At 39.7% G+C, this 26,280-nt stretch overlaps 1 protein-coding gene across 8 annotated transcripts in view; it reads left to right on the top strand.

The window, feature by feature from the left end:
• ARID1B (AT-rich interaction domain 1B) overlaps nt 1–25,693 on the top strand; it is a 336,150-nt gene extending 310,457 nt beyond the window's left edge. For 5 of the 8 annotated variants that reach the window (XM_054822466.1, XM_054822470.1, XM_054822463.1 and 2 more), the window contains 8 exons: nt 8,892–9,030; nt 10,529–10,701; nt 12,363–12,513; nt 13,507–13,623; nt 15,161–15,257; nt 18,378–19,167; nt 20,023–20,153; nt 22,172–25,693. In XM_054822466.1, the coding sequence (XP_054678441.1) occupies nt 8,892–9,030; nt 10,529–10,701; nt 12,363–12,513; nt 13,507–13,623; nt 15,161–15,257; nt 18,378–19,167; nt 20,023–20,153; nt 22,172–23,884 (3,311 nt within the window). In that variant the 3' untranslated portion in view covers nt 23,885–25,693. The remainder of the gene's footprint in view (nt 1–8,891; nt 9,031–10,528; nt 10,702–12,362; nt 12,514–13,506; nt 13,624–15,160; nt 15,258–18,377; nt 19,168–20,022; nt 20,154–22,171) is intronic. The other 3 variants (XM_054822467.1, XM_054822471.1, XM_054822468.1) reach the window with 1 other exon arrangement.
• Nucleotides 25,694–26,280: the final 587 nt, after the last annotated feature.

The raw sequence follows: 26,280 nt of genomic DNA, 5'->3' as shown, positions 1-26,280 counted from the left end.
TTTCGTTCTACATTAATTCAGCTTAAGACTCTCAAGATTGGATAGTCGCGAGTGATATTCAAGGCAGGAACATTCTTCAGTCGTAACATTTTAAGTACATGGGAAAAGGTGTAATAAGTGTTTGTCTATGATGTTGACTTCTGGACTACCCATGGAAGAGGAAAGACTTCCTTTGATTTGCTGGTTATTAGGCTTTTCTGACCAACAAAATAAATTTGTTAATACCTACCTTCACAATTCCTGTTACACAGACCACCTTCTTTCATTGGCAAAAGAATATAATTCCTGGAATGTTAACAGCAGTTTCCTGCATTAGAAGGCAGTATTAGGAAAGTATTAAATACTCTAATTTATGTTAGTGCAGTTCACTGGTTGAAATGGGAAGTGGCAAGTCAGGGACCCAGCAAGCTCTCCAGGCAGTTTGCAGGCTGCATGGCTCCAGTTTGAGAATTCATGTCGAGGATACCAGAAGATTGCAAAGACCTTTATAGCCATATAATACAGTTCTAGCTTTTACAAGATCATTTGTTTTGATAGCGCTTTGTCAGTACGGAAAAAGATAAAGGCGATAAAGCTTAAATCTTCTTCAGCCTGATGTATTCAGTGTAAGGATTTAAGGGAGTGTTTAGTTAAAATCTAGGTACATCTCTTTCTGTAGTAGCTTGAATATTTCCTCCACCTTGTTAACACCTAAGGTTATCAGGTACCCCAACACTGATTATTTAATAGAGAAGAGGTTACTTTGCAAGGCAAGTTTAGAAGATGGGGGAAGATACTTGGTACTATGAGTGAGGCCTATAGCCCAAATGTTAATCTGTCTGAAATGAGCGTAGAGTGTCCTGAATGAGCACCACTGCAAAAAACAAAAGATGTGGGACATGCCTGTCACCTCCTGAGAAGGCTGGTGAGGGGACCTGAAACTGTTAGACTTGTTAAGGAGGGCAAAGAAGATATTCATCTTTTTCTAAAACTAAACAGCAGTACTAAAAATGAAAGAATATTTTGCTTTGCTCCCTCCTCCCTTACCCCTCTCTCTCCAACACTGCTCTCAGTAGTTGGTTCGGGGATGATTGCCATAAACTGACTGAATTTTGAGATGAAGAATTGTTATTTAAATACATAAACCTGAAACAACGGAATAGAAACCTCAGACGCACCATTTTTAGAGGGTCCTTTTGCAGCATGACACTACAGATGAAAATGGCAAAGTCCAAGTTTAAATTTATCATAACATTCAAGCAAGCTGTCTATGAGGAGAACTGAAACTATTTTTCTAAAATAAAAACACAGCAGGACATAGAGACTAGAAGAGGGGGAAGCAAGCAAAGATCTCAAGGTTTGTTTTGTTGGTGAGAAAAGAGCTCGTGTCACTGAATGGACTGCACTTCTGTACAGAGAAAGGCTTTCCCAGTGTGTATCAGCTTTAGTACATGAAATCCCGCTGAGGTATAGATGCTGCAGAGAGAACAAGCCTGTTCTCTTTAATAGTCAGCTTTTTTCTTTTTTCTTTTCCTTTAGTATATACCAACATTAACATTTTAACTGCACAAAAGAAGTAGAGTTGTAGACTTACTTTAGATAATCTGTTACTCTTTGGCATTCAGAGGGAACAGGAGCCCAATACAACAAGAAACAGTAGCCTCCAAAGGTCCTTGCTTTAACCATTAGCCTCTGTTGCGCAGTTAGCTCAGTGTAGGCAGAGCCACTTTGAAGCCAAATCCATTCGCAGAGAACTAGTTACCAGTATTAGACCTGAAGTTAATTCTGATAAAAAAGCAGGGGGGCTTGTCTGGGAGAGGAGGGTGTTGGATTTTGTCCAATTCTAACTAGCTGATGCTGTGAAATCAGAGTCATGAGAGTTTAAAAATCAGCTCATCCTCATAAAACTTTTGAAACTAAGTAATTTGATTGCTCCTAAGAATATATAGGGAATATATATAAGAATATATAGGGACTGGCAGCCTTCTTGGTACAGAGAAGAATTCAGTTCCTATGTGGGTGCAGTGCCCAGGTGTATGTTATGCAAGGTGGAAGCACGGTAACACACAGTTCAGAACAAACCAGTTGTTGCAGATGTCCCGTATCCAAGGGGTGGTTATGTGACTGCCTCACAGATGACCTTTAGGATGCGATCATAGACAGAACGCTAGGCAACACAGTGCAACAACTATAGTGAGGAGATTCCTGTAGAAGAACCCGGTCAGGGAAAGGATGCGATGTGTAGGTCAAATCTATGGGACTGCGAGGCAGTGGTCTGGATCTGTGTGTTAATCCTTTTGCTTGTAGCACTGTATTTGAGATTCTCCCATCACTCCTGTTTTTTACAACATCATTAATGAGGTAAATGGTATGTAAAGGAGTGAATAATTTAGTGTTATGTACAGTGCACTTCAGGATAGTGTCAGCAGTTATCAAAAGCTGAAAAAAGGAGCGAGAGTAGAGCAGCAAAGTGACAGGCTGGTTGGCTTTGTTCAGCAGAGGTTTGCATCGTCGCCAAGGTGTTAGGGATAGGATTACCTGCCTATTTTAATAAATGTTCTGTCTTCATACTACTGTCAGTGCCTCTTCTGCTCTCTCATAAAACTCCCAGGGAGAGGTGGGGGCCTTGAACGTGTTTTAGTGTGGCGTGCACTGCTCTGAGACTGTGCAAGTTGCAGACGTGCTTGTGGTGGGCTGAGGCCTTTGTATCCCAGCTTACATCTGTCGGGGTCAGGTAATGCCGTCAGCAGCAAGGACCAGCAGCAGATGCCTAATGACAGGCTGGCTATTAGGGGACCCCTGTTGGCCTTATGTCCTGATTGTTGGGTCCGTGCCAAGGTCCATGTCAACTGTTAACTGCTCTTTCGCTGCGCAGAAAATCCCTTCTAGGGAGAGAGGCACTGTAGGTCTTCGTAAGCATCCTTCTAGGACTCCAGTGCTTTCCAGACGTGGGTGCAAAGACAAAATGCTCTTCCCATCATGCGTGTTTGATAGTTTTGACCAAAGTATGCACAAATTATGTGGCAAGTTCTAAACTGAAAATAATTCTGGGGTCCGTTATGCTAAGCACTAATGGGTGCCAGAGAACAAATTTCAAAGGAGCATTAGCATGAAGGAGTTATTTTCCGTTGCTCTACTCTAGCACTGTAAATTCTTAGCTGCAGTCTGCGGTTATGTATGCCTGACTTTCAAAATTACATACGGAGCATTTACCCTATACTGAATGAGCAGGATGGTACAGCTGAGGATGCTCCTCAGTAACACTCAGCAGCTGGCCCTGATGTCAACGGAGATTTCATTACAGCAAACCTGGAAAATTGTGCGCCTGTGTTGGAGCAAGAGCGCACCAAGAGTGTGTTCCCTGCGTTTCCTTGGCAGCAGAGAAACAAGACTTGGGGAGGGGGATGGCGGGGGGGACGCGACACACCACCACACGACACAGCCATTCAGTGAGTGCGTCTGTAACCAAACCCATCCGTCTCTGCTGGCGGGTGGCTGACTGAAGTGCTATTATTAGCAGGCAGGTGATGTCATGGAGTGTGTCATGAGGCCAGCGAGGGAATCCCCCTGGAAGATGGATGGGCGAGGGGTCGGGAGGGGTGGACAAGGAGACAGACACAGGCGCCCCCATGCTTGCACCCGCGCCTGCTCGGGGGGGGGCCTGCCGCAGCCAGCGGCCCCCAGCCTGGCCTAACTGGGGCACTGGGTTCGTGCTGTGTAAATTATCTTCCCAGCGTGGCGGCTGGCTGTTCACTCTGAAGTATGTGAATGTACTTAACCTTCAGTAACCTTCCTATTGTTTACTTTAGAGTATACATTTGTAGCTTCTGGCAAAAGGTAGGGATATCCTAGAGAGCATGTCAGGCCTCATATTAATGGAGTTTCAAGAGGTTGCATTTCTTTCTTTCTTTCCTTCTTTCCTTCTTTCCTTCTTTCCTTCTTTCCTTCTTTCCTTCTTTCCTTTCCTTCTTTCCTTCTTTCCTTCTTTCCTTCCTTCTTTCCTTCTTTCCTTCTTTCTTTCTTTCTTTCTTTCTTTCTTTCTTTCTTTCTTTCTTTCTTTCTTTCTTTCTTTCTTTCTTTCTTTCTTTCTTTCTCTGAAGGGAAAAAAATTGCTGGCAAGAGAAAGATTTTAATTTTTTTTTTAACTGCATATTTCTGTTCTGGTAAATAAAGGATCTTTCCTGAAAGCAGTACTTACTGCCACGCAGGCTTTGCAAGGAAAAAGCCACACCAGTGCTGAAATTCCATGCCGCTGAGAATAACGCATGCCATTGAGTGAACTGTTGAAGAGTTTGTAGGACCTCACCTTCTCACTGACAAAGATGTTCATTGTATTTCCTTTTGGATGGGTTTTATATTGTTAAAAGCATATTCTTACAAATCTGTTATGACACTTGAAAGAAAAGTGTTGCTTAGGTGTGGATGTGAGATGAAAAATTCAGTAACTGTGGACACACAGGTTTTTTTCCTGGACATCCCCAAGTCAACAAAAGAATTATGTAAGCAGAGATCACCTGTTCTAAAAGAACATTGTTGCTTGTCTTCCTTCTTAGTTCTTTGTTTAATACTGAAGCTTATGAAGCACTTCAGGATGTCCACAATCAAAATTAAACATCTACGATAATAAAAAGCTTGCAAGGATAGATGTAATAATTTCAGAGAGCATCTTAGCAAATGTAAAATTTAAGGTGAAACATGAAAAAAGGAATATGGTACTTTCTTACTGAGAGGAGGATTGTTTTCATATTCTTTAACTAGAAAACATCGCTAATAGCGATGTGTGTACAATGCATGTGTGAGAGAACAGAACTAGTTTGCATTTAACATGCGTGCACATGCTGTATCCAAAAACTGTTAGAAATATATTGCTGTGATGCAAAGTCAAGTGCTCAAAAATTAGGAAATGCCAACAGTGAGATACAATCTTTGCAACCTTAATGATGTTTCCTTGTGCATATGCAGTTCAATACACTGAGTGATACAGTCACATTGACACTGTCTGTGTCATTCAGTGCATGGAATAAACAGAGCTCAGTGACTGAGGAGCTATTCAGTATTTTGTGTTATCCTCACTTTTCCATATACAGCCCTTACTTGTGCCACAGTTTTCTGCCAGACTCAAGCAAAGGGTTATAAATTTACTCCTTGATTTTTCTCATCTTCACTACAACTGTATTGGAGGGCTTTAAGGAGCATTAACCAGCCTTTGTAATACCCATCTGAGAGGAAAAGTGGTATGATTCCCATTCTACAGAAGAGGAACAGGGCTACCAAAAATTTTACAGCATGAATATCTGCTCATTCTAGGTGCCAGTTTTCTAAGTTCTGCCATGTATAGCCCTTTATAAGATCTCATCTGTTGCCCTACATGTTCTGCTCAGCTGGAAATCAGCATCTCTAAACAGAATCTCTGTGAAAAGGAACACACATCTAAGAACCTCTTATGCAAAATTTAATTCCACTCATATGTCCAGTATTGGACTCTTCCCAGTATTGAACTCTTTGTCTCTTTATCCAGCCACTTATGGTACTTTCCCCATACTTGATCTCTCATTAGGTACATTTTCTGGGCTTTCTTGGTGGTCCTTGTGGATAGTACCATATCCATGCAACTTCCAGACATCTCAAATTCTAATCTGACCTCAGCAGCATCCAGGTCCTTTTGAGGTTCCCAGTCCCATTGTCATTCTCCTATTCTCCTTTTCTGTTGATGGCCAGAAACCCTGCCTTTGCTTGCCAACCTCCAGTTGTAACTATGAGAGCTTGTGCAGGGTGGCTTCCTGGCTATAGGTTCTTGTGCTCAGCTCCACATTCAGCACTGCCCAGATCAACCCAGGAGCTGAATTACAGTAAGAGTCCTGCTCACTCACAGCCTGAAATAAGTACAAAAAGGATCTGCAGAAAACCAAGCAGTGAATGTAGCAAGATAATAATCTCTACATATAAACAGCTATTTTTCACAAATTTATTTGACCAAATCAGAATAAACACTGGAACAGCAAGAGTACTTTCCCTGTCACAGGCAAGTCACACAGTATTACTGCCAAGTCTCTTCATCAAACTGTGTATGGTGCTGTGTGTGAAAAAGGTGACCGATACATGCTGGGCTTGGAAGACTCGCAAAAAAATATTCCTCTTTTGGGGACAATGGAAGAGCACCATATATTTTTGAAGGCATATTCTTAGAAAAAGCTGGCCAATTCCAGCTGAAAATTTCAAAAACAAAACTAGCTTGAGGGGATTTTGCTGAAGCTTGGCAAAGGTACTGAAAATAGCATCCTACAAGAGAAAGTTAAGTTGCTTAAAAAATTGTACCTGCTGTACCGACAGTCACTAGTAAGAGTACATGCTTATTCTTCTCAAAGAATGTGCTATTTACATTGATGCTATTATTAAAGTATAGGTGAACTATTCAGCAGCCTGTGAGTGTATGACATAGAAATAACTGTCTTTGCAGTTGCTTGTAGGTCATATCCGCACTTGGGGTCTTGGTAGCTGATGACCTAATCCAGAGATTGAAACACTTGCAGTCCCTATTCTGTAGAAGTGTCCCTGACCCAATGGAGGTCAAGAGCAAAGTGTATTAACAAAGCAGTACCAGAAACTTTGCACTTCTCATGCTAGCATTTGCCTTCCATTTTTCAGCTATTTATAATCATTTAGAAAGAGGTGGGGGAATAATAACCAACCCTATAACCACCATCCAGCAGTTAGAAATTTGATGTGTAGTTTCTCAGTTGGATATCTTCTTTTTGCTTTTTCCTTATATAAGAAGATTATATAAAACACATTGTTATTCATAATAAAGATTCTGTATTCATGCAGCCTATAAATACTGAAAAAATACTTGTTTTCTTAGGTTTGCTTTAGATATGAATTAAGTTCTTGCGCAGGTAGCATAGGGAAGAACTTTATTTCTGCTTAATAGCCCACCATAAGAGAAATATGCAGGGTTAGGCAATATCGTATTTTACATTAAGTATATGGATACACGAAGATGTTTACTTACGTGGTTCTAATATAGCAAGATGGTATGTGACAATGTGTGGTTTAAGTCAGAAATGCTTTCAAGGTTTTTAGAAGTAATCTAGAATTGTGTTTAAAGCTCAAGGGCAGGAGAATGATTTTGGTTCACTCAGGTCATATATATGAAGGGCTCATTTTATGTGAACATGATGATTTTTTTTATTATCATATGGCTTTATTATGGCACTAAAGCCTTCAGTCAACTGTAGCATTAGTTGTTGCAAATGTTGTTGTTACTGTATTAATGCAATCAGAGAGCTTTTCTTAAAGTTTTTTTGAACCTCATTACTATGTGAGCATAATCCAAACATGCCTCAGAATGCTGAGGACAAGAACAATGTGGTCTACACAATGTGGATTTTACATATGCACTTGCTACTGAGACTGATTTCCAGATAGTGGAACATGTGTTACAGATATAAATGAAACACATATAAAAGAGGTGTTCTTCAGTTAAAAACAAGCTCTGCCTGTCAAGATGATGAGTGTTCTAAGATTCTGAGTCAATTATAAACTACTCTCTCTTTCACATAGAGAAGAAAAGCCCATACTGCTTGTTCCAATTTTCCCTCTAACAGTAATTTATAAAGTTTTGTTAATTGGTTGTTGAATGTAGATAGTCAGGCACTATAAAATGCTTACATGACAGTTCATAAAAAAGAAGGACCTCTCAAGCCAAAGCCATGTCTTTCTGAGTCTATTAGATTTGTGAATTTTTTCTGTTGGTAATTTCTTTCCCAATTGTATCTGAAGATTTGAATCCTACAGGTTCTCCTTGGGTAGAATTTCTGCTGCAAGGCAAATCAGATCCAAGGCTTAGATGTTGTCGCTAATTCCCACTTACCACCTTCTAAATAAGAAAACTATTACATCAGATCTTTGTGGTTGGGGGGGTGCTTCTCCTCAGTAGTCATATGAAAATAGTTCAGTGCCTACTTTAAAAGACTGGTCTGGTTGTATTTTATCATTAGCTTATATGATAAAGGGTATTTAATGCCCTTATTACTGCTCAGTCTCATCAGAATAGAACATTACATGCTTTTCTACACTCATTGTTGTATCAAGACTATAGCTATTTACTGTGGTTAAAGGAGGACAGTACTGCATGTACTCTGTCGCTTTCTGAGATCTCAACATAGAAGTTTTTGCAGATGAAATAGGTGCTTTGCAGAATTGACCTGGTCTTGTTACATATGCTCTACAATGAGCCTAACTTCATTTTAAGATGTCCATTGCTATTTTTGCAGTTTTATTAGGGGTGTTAGCTATAGACTTCTGTTAAAATTCTGCCTTCAGTGATCACTTCCTTCTTATCCCAGCTTGCCTTTTGCATTTCTTAAATACAATCTTCTACCACATTGTCTCAAAGATGCCATGGGGTTGCAGTGTGCCACTAATCATTTGCCATGTTTCACCACGGAAATGTCTGCCTTTTAGTGATAAATGAGATGATGAATTTATATTAATATAGCAGTTTAAATTTGTGAGGAAAAGCTTCTGGCTGAAATTTGCCTTATAAATGTATGTGTTGTGATAGTGATTATATAAAGAAGCTGTGCCAAAGAACAACCTTCATTTACTCTGTTGTAAACTATAGACAATTAACTTTGTATCTCTGACCTCTGATTTAAATGATCCTTCATCTCGATGATTTCTATTCATGTTGCTTCAGGCAGCAGATTAAATTCATGGTTCTAGGAAAGATGATGGCTATTACTGCACAGCATATCCTGATCTCAGAGGATTTTGGGGAAGTTATAAAGTACTGAGATGTATGGTATTAGCAGGCTTATGGGGGGAAGAACTGGTTTCTCTCCTTGATGATTATTATTTCAACTGGAATTTTCTGCTGCCTTTTAACAGTTCCTTTTTCTTTAATTTTCCAGCTAATTCTGGTTCCTTGCAAGGCCCACAGACTCCACAGTCTACCGGTAGTAATTCCATGACAGAAGTGCCAGGCGATTTGAAGCCCCCAACACCAGCATCAACACCTCATGGACAGATGACACCTATGCAGGGTGGCAGGTATGAAAAGGGCTTTGCTTCATTTTTTGTTGGGTTGTAGTTCTACAACAGTCTAAGCCAGTCTTTCCCAACTGCTTGGGCACTCGTCTGATTCTCTGGTGAACTGGTTCAGAGCCTTAAGAGAGGAGAGAGGAAAAGGGAGGAAGGAGTAGAAACTGCATTAGCTTTCTAAACACCAGAGGAGGATCAGACAAGCACCAGAGCAAAAGGGGGCATGGGAATATGTGAAGAGTGAGGAGGAAGGTGGAACCCAGAAGCACCAACTTAGAACCACGAACTTCCTTTCCTTGCTTACCCTGTCCTCCTCTGGTATATGGGTCCAGACATTCATGCACAGGAAGGAGGAATTCAAACTGGAATAGATTCTAAAGAAATATTGGTGGGATGATCAGGGAACAGGGAGATAAAGGGGCTTGTTCAGCTTTGCTTAGGTTGTTGCTTAGGTTGTTTCTGAGTATTAGAAAAGTATGGATCTAGAGTGCTCTTCTAATAAATACAGTGGGGTAAAAATCTGTGTGGGTTTAAGGTGTTACTTAAATTCAAATTGCAAAAAGCGTACATAATAACAGTAGTTAAGTGTGATAGCAGAGGATTCAATTAGATGAACCAAGAGATCCCTTTCAGTTCTATGTCCTGTAAGTCACATAGACCAGCTTAATCTCAAGTGAAGCCTTCTCACTATTTGTTAAGGATCCTTAGCCCACTGAAGTCCAACAAAAAAAGTTCTTGTTGACTTCAGCAGGAACATAGCTGAGTTCTGAAGTCCGTACAGAGTCACTCCAAACTTAACATACTTAGGTTCTTTTTTTCTTCATCTGTAATACTGCAGAAAGGATAACAGGAACCTTTTTTAATCGTCTGTAATTCAGATTGAGTTTTCTTCCACTATGAAAAAACTTTTATTTTGCATTAAGAATAAATCTGATAGTTATCGGGGAAACTCCATATTCCAAGCCAAATTTTTAAGACCTTTAGAATAAAGCTGGCTGCAACCATAAAGGTTAGTGCCTCTCCATAACAGTAAATGGTATTTGGGAGGTAAATCAAGTGTTGCTGTTTAGTCTTTCCTCTAGTAGGAGAGCAATGGGGTGCTTGGTAAATTTGAAAGGTAATAAATATGAAACTGATAAAAAGTAATACTATTTTGACATAGCATATAATTAACCTGTGGAGCTTACTGCCTTGGGGTAGTGAGGCAAACAGCTTAGTGAAATTTCAGAAAGGTTTAGACTTTTATATGAGTAATAGGAACACACACAGTTGAATTAGATTAAAAACCCTGATCTTTAAGGTAAGTAGCCAGATAAGCTTGAGGGGAAAAAATAGGTAGATTTTTTAAATGATTGTCCATTGTGAAAGTTTTTTACATCTTCCTCAGATGTATCCTGCACTGATCACTGCCACAGCGTTGTGGGCTAGGTGTATTAGAGTCCAGACTGTTTTCGCGGTTCTTATGAATACATGATGATGTTAATGCCTCCTTTTCCTCATCTGCTAGAAACAGCGCAGTTAGTGTGCATGATCCCTTTTCTGATGTAAGTGATTCAGCATTCCCGAAGCGAAACTCCATGACGCCAAATGCACCGTACCAGCAGGGAATAAACATGCCAGATATGATGGGAAGGATGCCATATGAGCCGAATAAAGATCCTTTCGGTGGAATGAGAAAAGGTATTTTCTTTGTGGGAGCTTAAGTGTTCTTCCCTGCTTCTATGTAATCAAGATGTTCTAGCTTTCAGAATGAGATTTTTTACTTTGCTGATTTTGCCATTGGTAAAATGGTATCCTTGTAACAAAAGGAGAGGTGCAGTGCAATTGTGTTTCATTCTGGTCTGGTCATATTTTCCCCTCTCAGAGTCACACTGTTTATTTTAGACTTCAAAGAATCCTAAAAATGCTTGTAGGAATACATTTCAGGAAATAGCATAAATTCATAAGGTTAGATTTTATGCAATGCCGTATGTTTCTTGAAAGTGGTTAGCTACTCTGCAAATCAGATGCTGGACTTCAGTGTTAGAATGTGAAGTGGTGAAGCAACATGCCTGGTTGTAGTAGGGCTGAACTAGGAATTTACTGTACGGAACTGAGAAAGTCTCCTAATGCTCTCTGTCTCAGTTTACATACTTTTCAGAATAGGAAAGCTAATTTTTTTCTCACTTGGACAGCCCCTGACAAAAGGTGATAAACACACTCAAAGTTTGTTTATTTCTAGAAAGCAAAAATTAAAATTAATGTCAAACCTGACTCTTGCCCTTTTGGGCACTTAACCTACAGATGGTTTTGTGGAGATTGTAAAATGTGCTTAAGATGAATCAATCTTGCATGCCTTGTATATAGAAAGTGGGAGGAAAGAACACAAGCAGGGCTCACAATGGCTGCAAAGAGAAGAACAGATGGAGGAGATGAAATTAAGAAAGTGGAAACTGAAAGGGAGCAAAAGGGAGAATGGGAAGAAAAGGTCCAGAAATCAGGGGAAGAAAGATACGTGATGAAGTGCAGAGATGCTTTAAAAGAGATAGTTAATCCGATGTGATTTTTTTTAAACCTTCCCTTTAAATCCTTTTGCCTGGACTGTGTACACTAGCATAACACAGTTGGAGGAAGGGAAAACCCTCTCTGCCTTAGATTCACTTTAGGTTTTATATCCATGTGACATTAAGTGGGTTTATTGCACTTTGTCATACATTTCCCATTTATCCTGTTGAAACATAAATGTCTGTGTTTAGTATTTACTATGAGGGACTAAAGGATAGAGTCTCTTCCTCTGTTTGCTTGGGGATTTATATCTGATAATAGTGGTCAACATGTCTTCTCTTGGACCCACAGAATATGCCCATCCTGCTCGAGAAGCTACATTTGGATACAGTATCCTTTCCATAACCAAATTATGGTATACATGTGTGTATGATGGCTTTTGGGGAAAAAGAAGAGCTTGATTCTGACAGCTTTGTAATGCAGACTATGAGATTTGCTTTCATCTGTTCTGTAAGCTTTATGTTTGCATTCATATTTAGCATTGTTTGGGGTGAAAAGAACAAGAGTGAGTTCATCTTCAGCTATGAAGACCACAGGGAAGAAGCCGCCTGGTGCCTGATGAGCTCAGTTCCTTAGGATATTACTTTCCTTTCTTGCAGCTCCTTAATATTATATCCATCATCTTGGTAGTGGTGCTGCTTCATGTGTTTTCATCAGACCCTGGAGAGCTTGTCAGACACCAGCTAATTCTCCTCAGCAGTATTAGGGATCTGAACATTATTTTAAAATACATCATTTAATAGAACAATATCTTCAAACACCCAGAATAATATATTTAATTTCCCTTACTGTTGCAGTGCCTGGAAGCAATGAGCCTTTCATGACCCCTGGACAAATGCCTAACAGTGGAATACAAGATATGTATAACCAGAGTCCATCTGGAGCAATGTCCAACATGAGCATGAGCCAGCGACAACAGTTCTCTTATGGAAGTGGCTATGACAGGAGGTGAGTCAATCTTCAGGAAAAAGCAAAGCCCATTAGTGAAAATGATCCTCTCTCTCCCCTTCTCATTTTCCCATTGCATCTTGCAGAGAACATAGCAGCCTACATTTCCTACAGCATCTTACTAAATCACTGGGATTCAAACTATTGGTAATGACTGAGTCTAGCTGTTCACAGAAATGAATAAGGAGGAATTGTCACACCTTAGAAGTCACTCAAGCTGCAGCACATCAGCACGAGGGTGTGTTTGACAGCTGCCTTCAGCTGGCGGCTGGGCTGTGATGGCATAAAGTAGCACTTGAGTTAGTCTTCTGGCCATGTTTTCACCTAAACAGTTGTTGGTGGCTTTTTATGAAAAACAAAATGCACAGCCTAAATATGTCTGGTTTGTGGTTTGTTAGTGACTTACCTTTGGAGAGTTTGGCGTCTGTTGTCTGAGCTGTAGGGGCACCAGTCTTGCAGTGTGGCCATCACTACCCTAAGTGTGTCTTTCAGTGAAGTACAAAATAAATTTGGTCCTCCTTTGTTTATCCCAGGAAAGGCTTTGGGGAAAAAAAAATATGAGTAAAATCACTGATGTCTAAGCATTGGTATAGCAAGCAGAATGGTTTGGGAATGTTTGGAGAATATTAAGTATTCTGGTAGGTTTTGCAGCTCTCACTGTATTCCTACTTTGACTTTCATTAGGCTGTGTACTTTAGCTTCACTTTTTGTTTCCTGATGGTAGCCAAAGTGGTGCAGTGTGGGTCTTTTAAGTGTAACGGCAGAATAGTTTTCAGTCAATAGTTTGAAGTAGTAGATGTGTAGAGTAACACAAGTTTATTCATGTTGTTCATCAGGTCACGTTGCTGGGGAGTCAGTGAGAGTAAGGGTTCCAGTGGAAGGTGATAAGTCAAGTGAATGTTTTCTTTAAGGGGTGTGTTTTGTTTTATTTTGTTGGCAATTTTAGAGAATAAGTGCTTTTTACAGAATGAGGTTTCCTTTGTCATTTTTTAGGTCGGATCATGGGCTGGGTCCTGAAGGCAGTATGGGACCACCTGGTCAAAGCAACATGGTGCCTTCAAACAGTGACCCAAGCATGTACTCTCCTAATCGTTACCCTGGCCAGCAAAGGTGAACACTGATTTCTCTGTTTGTAATATCTGCAATAACCAGCTAATGAGTTCTGGCAGCCTCTGTGAGAGCACATAGACAGAATATGTGGCCTCTTGGAGTGTTACTTCTGTTTTGTTTGTTCTTATTTAGGCTTTTATCGTTGGTTCAGTTTCTGGGGTGGCGGAGGCTTGGGTGAATCAGTTGACTTTGTGTAGCCATAGAATCAGAGATGTTAGAAAAGGAGTATACATCCTACCTTGTGTATCTTCCTGCCAACACTGAACTGAACATACTTTATAGGCCCAAGTTCTCCAGAGCAGCATTAAGTGACACCAGTTCTGAAGCTTCCACAACCTCACCTAGCTTGTGGTTATCCTGTGGCTAACAAGTTGAACATTTAGAAAGTGTTCCCTTATGCGTAACATACATGTACCTTTGCTCAGTTTTATCTTACTGTCAGTACCATCATGGACAACTGCAGACAATTCCCTTCAGTTATGTTGTTCTTTTAACTGGCATTAGGTAATTTCTCTTCATCCATGTCATAATTTTAGAAGATACTGAACAGCTATTCCTTTCACTCTGGTCAACTCTCAAAAAATGTGAGTTTTCTATGCTTTTGGAAAAATTAGGTCCCGCTAGTTCTTTTAACATGTCAGGTTCCCCAGTCCTCTGTTTCTCTGACTCTCCCCGATACAGTACTTCCATAATTATACTTGAATTGTAGATACGTCCTCACTGGTAGTGTACAGAGGGGAATTACTGACATATTGGTCTGCAATACAGTGTTATTTATCAGTCTTAATACCTTCCAAGTACTTCATTTCAGCAACCTAAATTTCATTCAGATGTGCTAAAAATATTGCAGTTGCACTGTAGTGCTCCACAGAGGTCATAAAGGTCACAGGTAAGTTTCCAAGTGCAACGCAACTCTGCCTCTTAGGTGTAAGCTTCATTATGTAGCTTTAATTAAAAATTACATGAACGTTAGCAAAATTATGGGTACTGTTTTTACTCAGTAATGATGTGTATAAATGTTACATACTGTAATGAAATGCGTACTTGCTTTCTGTCACTATCATCAGACTAAAATAACAATTTCACTTTAAATCGGCAGTTAACTATTGATTATATTCTTAAATAGTCCAGAAAGTAGCATGCTTGGAGACTGACTTGTTAAAACACAAGAATTTTGACTTGCAACCTTTCAACCATCAGATGCTTTTCTACCTAAGACAGGTTCCCAGTGGCTGCAGCTGCCTTTCTGACCTCTTTTCTGACCATACCCTGTTCCCATTCCTAACTGCTACCTCTAAAGCTCTCTGTTGCATCTACACTGCTTCTCCTTTCTTCCTATCTGCTTTATCTCCTTCCTTCCACTACCAGCTCCAGCAGAGCTTTCTACATCAGGCTCAGGACCATACCACACTGTACCTTCATCTTGTTTCCAAATGGCAAATATCTTCAAGGTGCAAGATCATCAGAGCACGTTGCTTTTCCTGGTGGCTTGGAAATTCCAGCAGCTCTAAGTATTGATTTGAATGCTTCATTTTAGGCATGAACCATATGGGCAGCAGTATCCAGGACAAGGACCTCCCTCAGGACAGCCACCATATGGAGGACATCAACCTGGAATGTATCCACAGCAGCAGGTAGGAGAGGGGAAAACAGCTATATTCATAACATTTGTTAAATAAATGTCACCCCAAAATTCTGTATACATTAAAAAATCTGTTTATACAATATATGTCTTTTGGCACAGAGGAGCACTGCAGCTCTGGTCAAAATCACAGCCCATATGGATAAGCAGTGTATAGGCAGCTATAGAAAAATGTGTTCACTACACTGGAAGAGCGTAGATTTTAACAGATGTTCTGTGGCTTTGGATGTGTATCAAGTGAATGTCCCAAGTTAATAACCAGCAGACTGGGAAAGTATAATTCATAGGCTAGTAAAGTGATGCTGCCTCAATTCCAGAAACAAATAGGAAAGCTGCTTGGCTGGCAGGTTGAAGGGCCTTAACTTAATGTCATGCAGCCAAGTGAACCCAACAGAAAACTGGAACAAAGTAAAACATGCAGTTCTCTCAATTACTCAGAATGCTGTGGTGAGGCATATGAGATACCTATCTTTAATATAGATCAGATGGCACATTCCCCACATGTTATCTCTAGTAATAATATGGTACAAATACGCAAGAGAGATTATTAGTGTTAGAAATAGTTTAAACATTTGTACATTCCAGTCTCCCTGTGTAATAACTTTGAAAATACAAATTATAGAATTAATAGGATTTTTTTTTTGTTAGGTGTATTATTAATACCTTGTGGGCAAAATCCCATCTTCTAAGTCAATAGCAAAACTCCACTTACTTCAACAGGATCAGAGTTTCATCCTGCATGTTATTAATTCATTTCTAGTCATACAATAATTGAAGTTAGCTTCCAAAATAGAAAGCATTTCCTTATAATATAAAAATTAAAATGCAAGCTAGTTTACAACCAGGTTCAGATAGTCCTTTTCAGTTTAGCATAGAGTTTTACTAGGAAATTCGGGGCAAGGGGTGAACCTCAAAGAGGAGATCTTAGGTTGCACTGAAATTGCAGAGATACATAACAGAACAGTTTGTGATATTCCATGCTAATGTATGCAGGGAAAATATTAACTACACGTTCATTTAAGCAAGGACATAGCTAGAATTTGTGAAAATAAATTTGGCCCTGTCCTTAGTGCTGTTTATATGCTTTGTCCAATGACTCTTGAATGCAAAATGCATTAATGCAAAAAAGCAGTGAAGAATGAAGGGCAAGGATCCTGGCCTTGGCCTCAGCCTCTCGCTCCCACTCCCAAAGGATTCCACTTCTTCATTTAGCTAGAGATTAAGTTGCCACTAGCTTATTTTCAGTTTCCTAAATGTTACTCTGTAGTGGTACAGGAAGAATGTGAAAAATGACCCTTTCAAACTTTATCTACAACCTGAAGGCTAGGGAGCGACCTGGGAAGGAAGTGCTTGGAGCATGAACTCCTGGGGCTAATGAAGCACGTTGAGCCAGATTTTTCAATTCCTGTACAAGTGCTCATACCCCGAGAGCTGTTATGCAGCAGCAGGTGACCTGTGTTGGTGTCTTTTTGTCTTCTGCAAAGTCTCAGAATTCCATATCCCTGGTGGAAAGAGACACACATTGCGCAGTCTCCTGCTGAACCTTTACACAGGAGAGGGAGTTCAGGTGCATCACTGTCCTGAGCATTGGGTACCATTAGGCATGGTGCCACTACATATAGAAGAACACTGAAGTACTTTTAAAAAGGCACATGCTTCATTCCCAAGTGTCTACTTTAAGCGCTCTTAGTCACTCTGGCAAAACAAACGCCACCTTTTTAGGTGTGGCAACTGTCAAGTCAGTTCTTAATGTATAAATTGGCCCCGAGGGTGGGATCTACTACAGCAAGTAGTTTATGTAAGGCTGAAAATAGGTATTTCTCAGATAGTCAGACAGCTCTATAGCTAGTTTTAAAAAAAATACTTTCATGCAATACAGTAGTTGTGGTTTTATGTGCACCAAAGTTAGAAGATGAGTTTATGAATCCCAGAGCTGTTTTAACTGACCCATATTGAATACATACAGAATTTTATCTGATCTTAACTCTCTAGTACATTAGTATACATTGGGCAATGTGACTGAGCTACAGTTTCCGGGGGAGCCATAACTTTGAATTTACCATAGATCATATATTCAAAAATCACCCATTTAATTCACATTTTTTGCTTCAGAGCACTCAGTGTGGTTTGAACTGTGGAACAAACTCCCACAGGAACTACAGACCGCTGCAAACCTTATCACCTTCCCCTCAAACTGCAACATGTTTTTTTTTTGTTCTGCTGTCTTAAACATAAATACATACAAGCTTGTATGATTTTAAAACAACTCTGCTCCCCCCAAGGTAAAACAGCTTACCTCACACAACATTCCCCATGTCAGAGGGTGAGAAACAAAGAGGGAATAAACCATAGGTGGCAGCTGTTAGTTACATTGCTTAATTCATTACTGATCAGCAGGGTAAGAACCTGTATAAACTAGAACAGAACGTTTGATGTGACTATTTGCTGTAATAATCTCACAGTAAATTAAATGTGATTAGAATTATTTGTGAAGAGGGATGGTTGCCCAAACAGGACCATGTTCCTGGGAATTACCCAGAGTAGCAAATGCAGCAGAACGTTTTCTCCTACTAATAAATTTACTGTGTGTAGTTTATGCCCTGTCATAAGATCCAGTGTTTCAGATATGCATGCTTACAGCATATCTTGTTATTTTAAGAGTTCATTCAGTGCTTGTCCCTGAAAAGATTCACTGAGTGGTTTTAATTTTTTTAAAGATTTTTCTTCTTAGTAGACTAAAGCATAAAAAAGCAGTGAAAATATTTTAGTTGGTAAGGACCATTGCCTTTTCATGCATGTCTGAAATGACCAGTGGAATTTAATCTGACAGATAGGAAAGGAAAGGGAAAGGGAGCAAATGAGAGCAAGCATAAGAAAATTTAGCCCAAGGATAACTTTCCTTTTAGTATAAGTTATAAGCGCAGCAAAACAGAGGCTTAAAAAGAAAGCACTGGATCAAGGCTAACCATAGCACTAAGTGCCTGACTCTGGAATCAGCACGATCCCTCCAGAGCTAAGCGCCTTCAGCTTTTTAAATGAGCTTTCAGCCAATATATTTATATTGTGTATGGAGTAAAAGTGACACATCTTCTTTCCAAAAATTCTTTTTCAGAACTATAAGCGACACATGGATGGCATGTATGGGCCTCCAGCCAAACGCCATGAAGGGGATATGTATAACATGCAGTATGGCAACCAGCAACAGGAAATGTATAACCAGTACAGCAACGCTTACACGGGGCCTGACAGAAGGCCCATGCAGGGACAGTATCCGTATCCATATAACAGGGAGAGGATGCAGGGCCCAGGACAAATGCAGCAGCATGGAATTCCTCCCCAGATGATTGGTGGCCCCATGCAGTCATCATCCTCCAGTGAAGGTCCTCAACAGAACATGTGGCCAACACGAAATGATATGCCTTACCCTTACCAGAATAGGCAAGGTCCAGGAGGCCCTGCACAGGCCCCACCGTATCCAGGGATGAATCGCACTGATGATATGATGGTACCTGACCAGAGGATAAACCACGAGAGTCAGTGGCCTTCTCATGTCAACCAACGTCAGCCTTCTTACATGTCATCCTCAGCCTCCATGCAGCCTATCACTAGACCTCCTCAGTCATCCTACCAGACGCCACCCTCTATGCCAAACCACATCTCTAGAGCTCCAAGTCCAGCATCCTTCCAGCGCTCTTTGGAAAACCGTATGTCTCCAAGCAAGTCTCCTTTCCTACCCTCGATGAAGATGCAAAAGGTTATACCCACAGTTCCAGTGTCACAGGTCACAGGACCTCCACCCCAACCACCACCGATTAGGCGAGAAATTACCTTCCCCCCAGGCTCTGTAGAAGCATCCCAACCAGTCTTAAAACCAAGACGAAAGATTACCTCAAAAGATATTGGTAAGCATCAAAACAAAAGCCAAATACCAAAATAGGTTGGTAGAAAGGGACATTGATTTTGATTTTCTTTTACAGTTTAAGACTATTTTGACAAATAGTTAACTTTGATAACTATAATGTGAGTGTCTTTGATAAAAATGTAATAACATATGCATCAGTGAGCATGATAGGTAAAACTCATCCCAGACAATCTGACATGAAATGAAAGGAATATTTTATATGGAGACCTGAGGTCTCCAGAAATGCATTAAAAACAAAGCTTCCCTCAGATTTCCAAATGATATGTGTTGAAAGGTGCTTCAGAATGTCTGTTAAATCACCAATACAACATTTAGCTGCGCAAAGCTTTCTGTGTTCTTGTTCCATTGAAACTCATGCTGTTCTGCTGTGTAGTTAGTCTCTGCTTCCTTCAAATGGCCCATTTATTCATTCCATGTTATTTGTCATGTTTCTTTTTCCCCCTGTTCTTTCCCAAGTATCTTCTTATCTGAAATTTGTTACGTTTCATACATTCAAGTTCTCATACTTGAAGTTCCCACACTCCTGACAAAGTATTCTACCTTTATTTACTGATTATTTGGTTTATTCAACTTCCCTAAGTTTGTATGATTATTTCGGCTTCAGCAAAGATGGGAAGAATGGCCCTGTTAAGATACTCTCCAGAATTAAGGCTGAGCAGCAGTTACAGAAAAACTGAACAGGACTAAGTGGTGAAATCAGAGTCTTAACCAGTATTTCAGTAACTATTTCATTTAAATTCTGCATCAGAATGTCACAGTTTAATCTTTCAGAACTCATTAACGGTCTCCGAGGATGCACTAATACTGTTTTACTTCTCTTCCTTTCTTCTTCCAGTAACTCCTGAGGCCTGGAGAGTGATGATGTCTCTTAAATCTGGTCTTTTGGCTGAAAGTACCTGGGCGCTAGACACTATTAATATTCTTCTGTATGATGACAGCACTGTTGCTACTTTCAACCTCTCTCAGGTAGGTGGGAAAGCAGTATACTTCTCAACTTTCCAAGGAAAAAAAATGAAATAAGATACCTTCAAAAATGCTTAAGTCCTTTAAAATTAATGTAATTAGCATAAATTTGAATATTGCAAAACTTCCCTTTTATATGATTGGTAACAGTGAGCAACAAGACATAGCTTTAGCTCGAATAGGGGAAATAATAAACCTGAAAGGAGGATATCTCTTGTAGAAAGGAGCATGTAGAAATCTAAGAATTTTAGCATTGACAGAAGATGAATGTGTAAATTCACGCTCATGATAGTACAAGGACAATCCCAGAAAACAGCAATATGTTAGTAGTCTTGCTTAAGTTGTGTTTCCATAAAAGGCTTTGCAAAACTATATTAAATTGATTTGAGGCTGTCTTTTGGTGACTACTCGTCTTATTCAGTAGTTCCATACTAGGCTGTGGGATTTTTTTAATTGCTTATTTTCTGTTTGGTTTCTTCTTCCAGTAAATTAAGTTTGCACAGAAATATCAGATTGGCAATTGAAAGGCTAAAATCCACTGTCTGTCCACAGGATGCAAGTAACGCAGGATTTAACACTGTGTGCTTTTGCCTCACTACCTCCCAGCATTTTTGAGCCCTTCTCTAACCATTAGGCTGTTAGGTGGTAGTAATAGATTGCATGCTGATAATGCACATCATCTAAAATTTGTACAAATTAAATATTCAGTTTTTCTGCTCCATTCATTCCTTGGTTACTAATAGTGCAACTCATCATTTTTTAAATATAATGACTTTTTTTTAAAATACAGACACAAATGGTACATTTCATCCCACCTAACTTTAGAACTAGGGATATCTATAGCATGATTCATCTCATCCTGAAGCAGAGATCTAAAATAGGTCAGATGAATCATACCCTAGAAATGGCCTGTAAAAGACCATTGATTATAAAAGGAATCTAGACAATTAGGTTAGGTGTGTAACTGTTGTGGGTGTTTGAAGTTAAGTAAGGTGAATCTCCTCTGAATTCTATTAGAAATTGCATTAATACACCCGGTGCAAGTTCCACAGAATACCAGGTATATTTTAAATATACATTTTTTGGTGACTTTTGCCTTGGACTGTATTCCCAATGGCAGTCAAGACTCCGTATGATGACTGGTAATTCCTGCAGTTCATAAGCATCAGTTTGTTCTTAATTCTTTGAGGGCTTGTTCAATCATAAGAGAATATAGAATGGACAAAAGATACGTTTTGCTGAAAACCTATTAGCCCACGATTAAAAAAAATATGAAAAGCCAGACAATCAAGCTGAATACATCATAACAGCAAAGAATTTTAATAATAAAGCCACTGAGGATAAATTAATACCAAGTCCAACTACTGCCTTTCCATAAAAAAGTGATTACAAGTTAATTAAGAGGATTAAACCTAAATGAAAACTGTTTCTGTAGGGTGACTTACAGCACCAGGCTCCAAAAACAATTTTTAAATATTGCCAGGCAAAAATGGAACTATTCCAATAGAGATGGGATATTAGCCTAAGATGTCAGTACCTAGACCCTGAACTGCAGATTCCTGCAGGACAGTTGGTAGTTGGTCTTAGAGACTGACAAAGGAGGAGAGGAAGAATTGTAAACTTTAGCCATCTAATAAAAGTACAAATCAGAAAAACTAAGTGAGTTAGAAACTTAAGTACTCTGTACAGAAAATGAAGAAAACTACTAGACACTTGCAAGGGGACAGAACAGCTAGGCTAGATGTCCACTGTAGCTTAAAGGAGACATATGAATAAAGTTCTGTACTTCTCATAGCTGCTACAGTTTAAGCAAATGGGGCTGTGATAGTTTGACATTACATACTGTTTGGACAGATGCTAGAAGAATTTCCTTTGATTAACTTCTGCCATGCAGGACCTAGCCACAAGTCCACAGCAGAAGGAGGGAAATATTCACAGATGTGTGCATCAGTGTTCCTAATAAAATTCCATGCAGAAAAAAATACTTATCTGTTTTTTTGTGTTCTTTCTTCTCCCCTCAGTTGTCTGGATTTCTTGAGCTTTTAGTAGAATATTTTAGAAAATGCCTGATTGACATTTTTGGAATCCTTATGGAATATGAAGTGGGAGATCCAGGCCACAAAGCACTTGATCACAAAGCAGCCAAGAAAGATGATAGCCAGTCCTTGGCAGAGGATACTGGAAAAGAGGAGAACGACGAATGTATTGATTATTTTGATGAAGATGAGGAGGAGGGGGAGGATGAAAAGGTAGAAGGAGAAGAAAAGAGCATTGTTTTTTCCACTCCTGGTGCCATTGCTGATCCAAGTGAGAGGCCAAAACAAGCCAGTAAATTTGACAAGCTGCCAATAAAGATTGTAAAGAAAAATAATCTGTTTGTTGTTGACCGATCTGACAAACTTGGACGCGTTCAGGAATTTGATAGTGGACTTCTCCACTGGCAGCTTGGTGGTGGTGACACTACTGAGCATATCCAGACTCACTTTGAAAGCAAGATGGAGATTCCTCCGCGCAGGAAAGCCCCTCCTCCCTTGAACTCTCCAAGCAAAAAGAAGGAACTGGAGGGGAAAGGTGAATCTGAGGAACAACAAGAAAAAAGTATAACAGCAACCATTGATGATGTCCTCTCAGCTCGGCCAGGAGCATTGCCTGAAGACTCAAACTCTGGTTCCCAAACAGAGAGCAGTAAATTTCCCTTTGGGATCCATCAAGCCAAAAGCCACCGGAATATTAAACTGCTAGAGGATGAGCCAAGGAGCCGGGATGAGACTCCTCTATGCACCATAACTCACTGGCAAGACTCCTTGGCCAAACGCTGCATCTGTGTGTCAAATATCGTCCGTAGCTTGTCTTTTGTGCCTGGCAATGACACCGAAATGTCCAAACATCCAGGCTTGGTGCTGATCCTGGGAAAGTTGATCCTTCTTCACCATGAGCATCCAGAAAGAAAGCGAGCGCCGCAGACTTACGAGAAGGAGGAAGAGGAGGACAAAGGGGTGGCCTGCAGCAAGGATGAGTGGTGGTGGGACTGCCTTGAGGTCTTGAGGGATAATACATTGGTCACATTAGCCAACATTTCTGGGCAGCTAGACTTGTCTGCTTACACGGAAAGCATCTGTTTGCCAATTTTGGATGGCTTGCTGCACTGGATGGTGTGCCCGTCTGCGGAGGCACAGGATCCTTTTCCAACCGTGGGGCCCAACTCAGTTCTTTCGCCTCAGAGACTTGTGCTGGAGACCCTGTGTAAGCTCAGTATCCAGGACAATAATGTGGACCTTATCTTGGCCACCCCCCCATTCAGTCGTCAGGAGAAACTCTACGCTACTTTAGTTAGGTACGTTGGGGACCGCAAAAACCCGGTCTGCCGAGAAATGTCCATGGCGCTCTTATCGAACCTTGCCCAGGGGGACACATTAGCAGCAAGGGCAATAGCTGTGCAGAAGGGAAGCATCGGAAACTTGATAAGCTTCCTGGAGGATGGGGTCACTATGGCCCAGTACCAGCAGAGCCAGCATAACCTCATGCACATGCAGCCTCCACCTCTGGAGCCACCTAGCGTAGACATGATGTGCAGGGCAGCCAAGGCCTTGCTGGCCATGGCTAGAGTGGACGAGAACCGCTCAGAGTTCCTTTTGCACGAGGGTCGTTTGCTGGATATCTCAATATCTGCTGTCCTGAACTCTCTGGTTGCATCTGTCATCTGTGATGTACTTTTTCAGATTGGGCAGTTATGACATAAGTGAGAAGCCAAGCATGTGTGAGTGGAGATTAGAGGGTCACATATAACTGGCTGTTTTCTGTTCTTGTTTATCCAACGTAGGAAGAAGGAAAAAAAAAAAAAAGAATCTTTGCTCCTCTGCCCCATTCACTATTTACCAATTGGGAATTAAAGAAATTATTAATTTGAACAGTTATGAAATTAATATTTGCTGTCTATGTGTATAAGTACATCTTTTTATTTTATTTTTTTTAACCAAAGTTGCTGTCTAGTACATTCAAAGGTCACACTTTTTTTTCCATAGATTATCCTTTTCAATGTTCTTTTCCATGTTTGTATTGCATATTTTTTGGGAAGCGAACTAGTGACTTTTTAAAAAAAATGTTATGGCAAACCATTGTATGACAGAAAAAAAAAAATCTCACCACTTTGAAACAAAAAGGTGAAAAATAACCAACATACCAAGTTCCTGTGTGTTTTATTTTTTCAAATAAGGAAAAAATAAAAAAAAAAACTTGTATACCATCACCCAAAGCTCTGTGCAATAGAAGATTCTAGTGATGTAGGTGTAGGGGATCAAGGAGGGTGTCAGTCAGTAGTCAAAATACAAAACAATACTGGTTTCTCCTCAGGAGAAATGGTTACATTAGGCTAGGAGCAAAACAAAACAAAAAAGTCAAGTTAAAAGATTTTTAAACAAAACCTGATGATAAACATCAATTGCTTCCTCACCAGAACTGTCTTATCTACATGTTGGTTTGTTTTTTTTTTTTTGACCTTCCACAATGACAGTTCTTCACAATTCCTTTAATCATTTTTTAAAATATTTTTTTATTGCCTAAGGGCCGTGATGTATATAGAAGTTGTACATTAAACATACCCTCATTTTTTTTTTTAGTACAAAGTTTTTAGTTTCTTTTTCATGATGTGGTATCTACAAAGTGATAGTAGAATTATTTTTTCTTTCATTTGGGCCATATCTCCAAAAAATAATAAAAAAAAAAAGAAAAAAGAAAAAACCCAACACAGAAAACCAACAACTGAGGGTAATGTACAAGTTTCTGTATGTATAAAGTCATGCTCTATTTCGGGAGAGCAGCCGATCACAATTTGCTTTATAAATCAAGGTGTGGAAATGGTTACGTATGGATTGATTTAAGAAAATGGTTACCAGTCTACAGACAAAAAAAAATATATACAGGAAAAAAAAAAGGAAGAAACACAACTTCAAAGATTTTTCAGTGACAAGAATCTGCATTTGTATTTCAAGATAATGTAGTTAAAAAAGAAAAAAACTTGATGTAAATTCCTCCTTTTCCTCTGGCTTAATGAATTTCATTTATTCAGTATAAAATCTTTATATGTTCCACATGTTAAGAATAAATGTACATTAAATCTTGTTAAGCACTGTGATGGGTGTTCTTGAATAATGTTCTAGTTGCAGTGTGGGATATCGGAAAGCAAACTAATTACAAGAAAGAGCAATAATGATTATTCTCTTTCCCCTACTTTATTATTATGACCTTCAAAAATATTACGCTATTGTATTGCAGCAACTTGCTCTCCTTTTAGAAAAGCCTTCCTGCATCACAGAGAAGTGTTTTTAATTATTATTTCTAAAACCACGGATCCTCAAAGGGGAAGACATGGCTGGCAAATGATAGTTCTGACTGTTCAGGTATCCAGTCTCTGTGCTGTGTTTGGGGGACTGAAGATGGATGTTAGAAAAAGTGACAAAAGATTTTGTTATAGCAATAACCAACTTGAAGAAATTGATCTGTATTCACTACCTGTAATTCTCTCTGTTGGTTAAAGGTGCAAATACCCCAGTGATGTGGGTATTTAGAATAAACACCCACCCACTTCTCGATACTGTATGTGTCATTGCATACTTACATGGCCTCTCATCCTGGGAGTCCCCCATTAAAGTGGATCAGGCTTTAATAGAGCACATCCATCGTTGTAATTGGTGGGAGATGGCCATTTCAGTTTCAGGAATTATCTGGTTTCAGATACATCCACTCTCACCTGGTGATATCTTGTTGCTGAATATTGTTCAAGCACTAATTTTTGCTATTTCCTCTTGGATCATTGACTTTGTTAGTGTGATCATAAAAAGCTAATAATAATCAATTTCCCTGGAATTGCCACATAATTACACTGTTAGTGGATATCCTCCTCCCCTCTCCAATAACAATACGAAGGTACTTGAAAATTACAACCCCCTTTGGCATACTGCCCATCTTGTTCATATAGATTGCTATAACATTAATATATGTAAAAGAATTTCAGAGACAGGTAAAGTATATACAATTATAAGCCAAGTTTGAAACGTGACTCCCTAGTGTCATGAAAAGTAATTTCTCCTTCTAGCTTTTCTTATTCAGTAATCTCTCCACTCCTACATCACCT

Source organism: Grus americana, chromosome 3 (assembly GCF_028858705.1).
Source record: "Grus americana isolate bGruAme1 chromosome 3, bGruAme1.mat, whole genome shotgun sequence".
NCBI lineage: Eukaryota > Metazoa > Chordata > Aves > Gruiformes > Gruidae > Grus > Grus americana.
The sequence above is the reverse complement of the archived record's forward strand: the minus strand, read 5'-3'. Positions and strand labels throughout refer to the sequence as shown.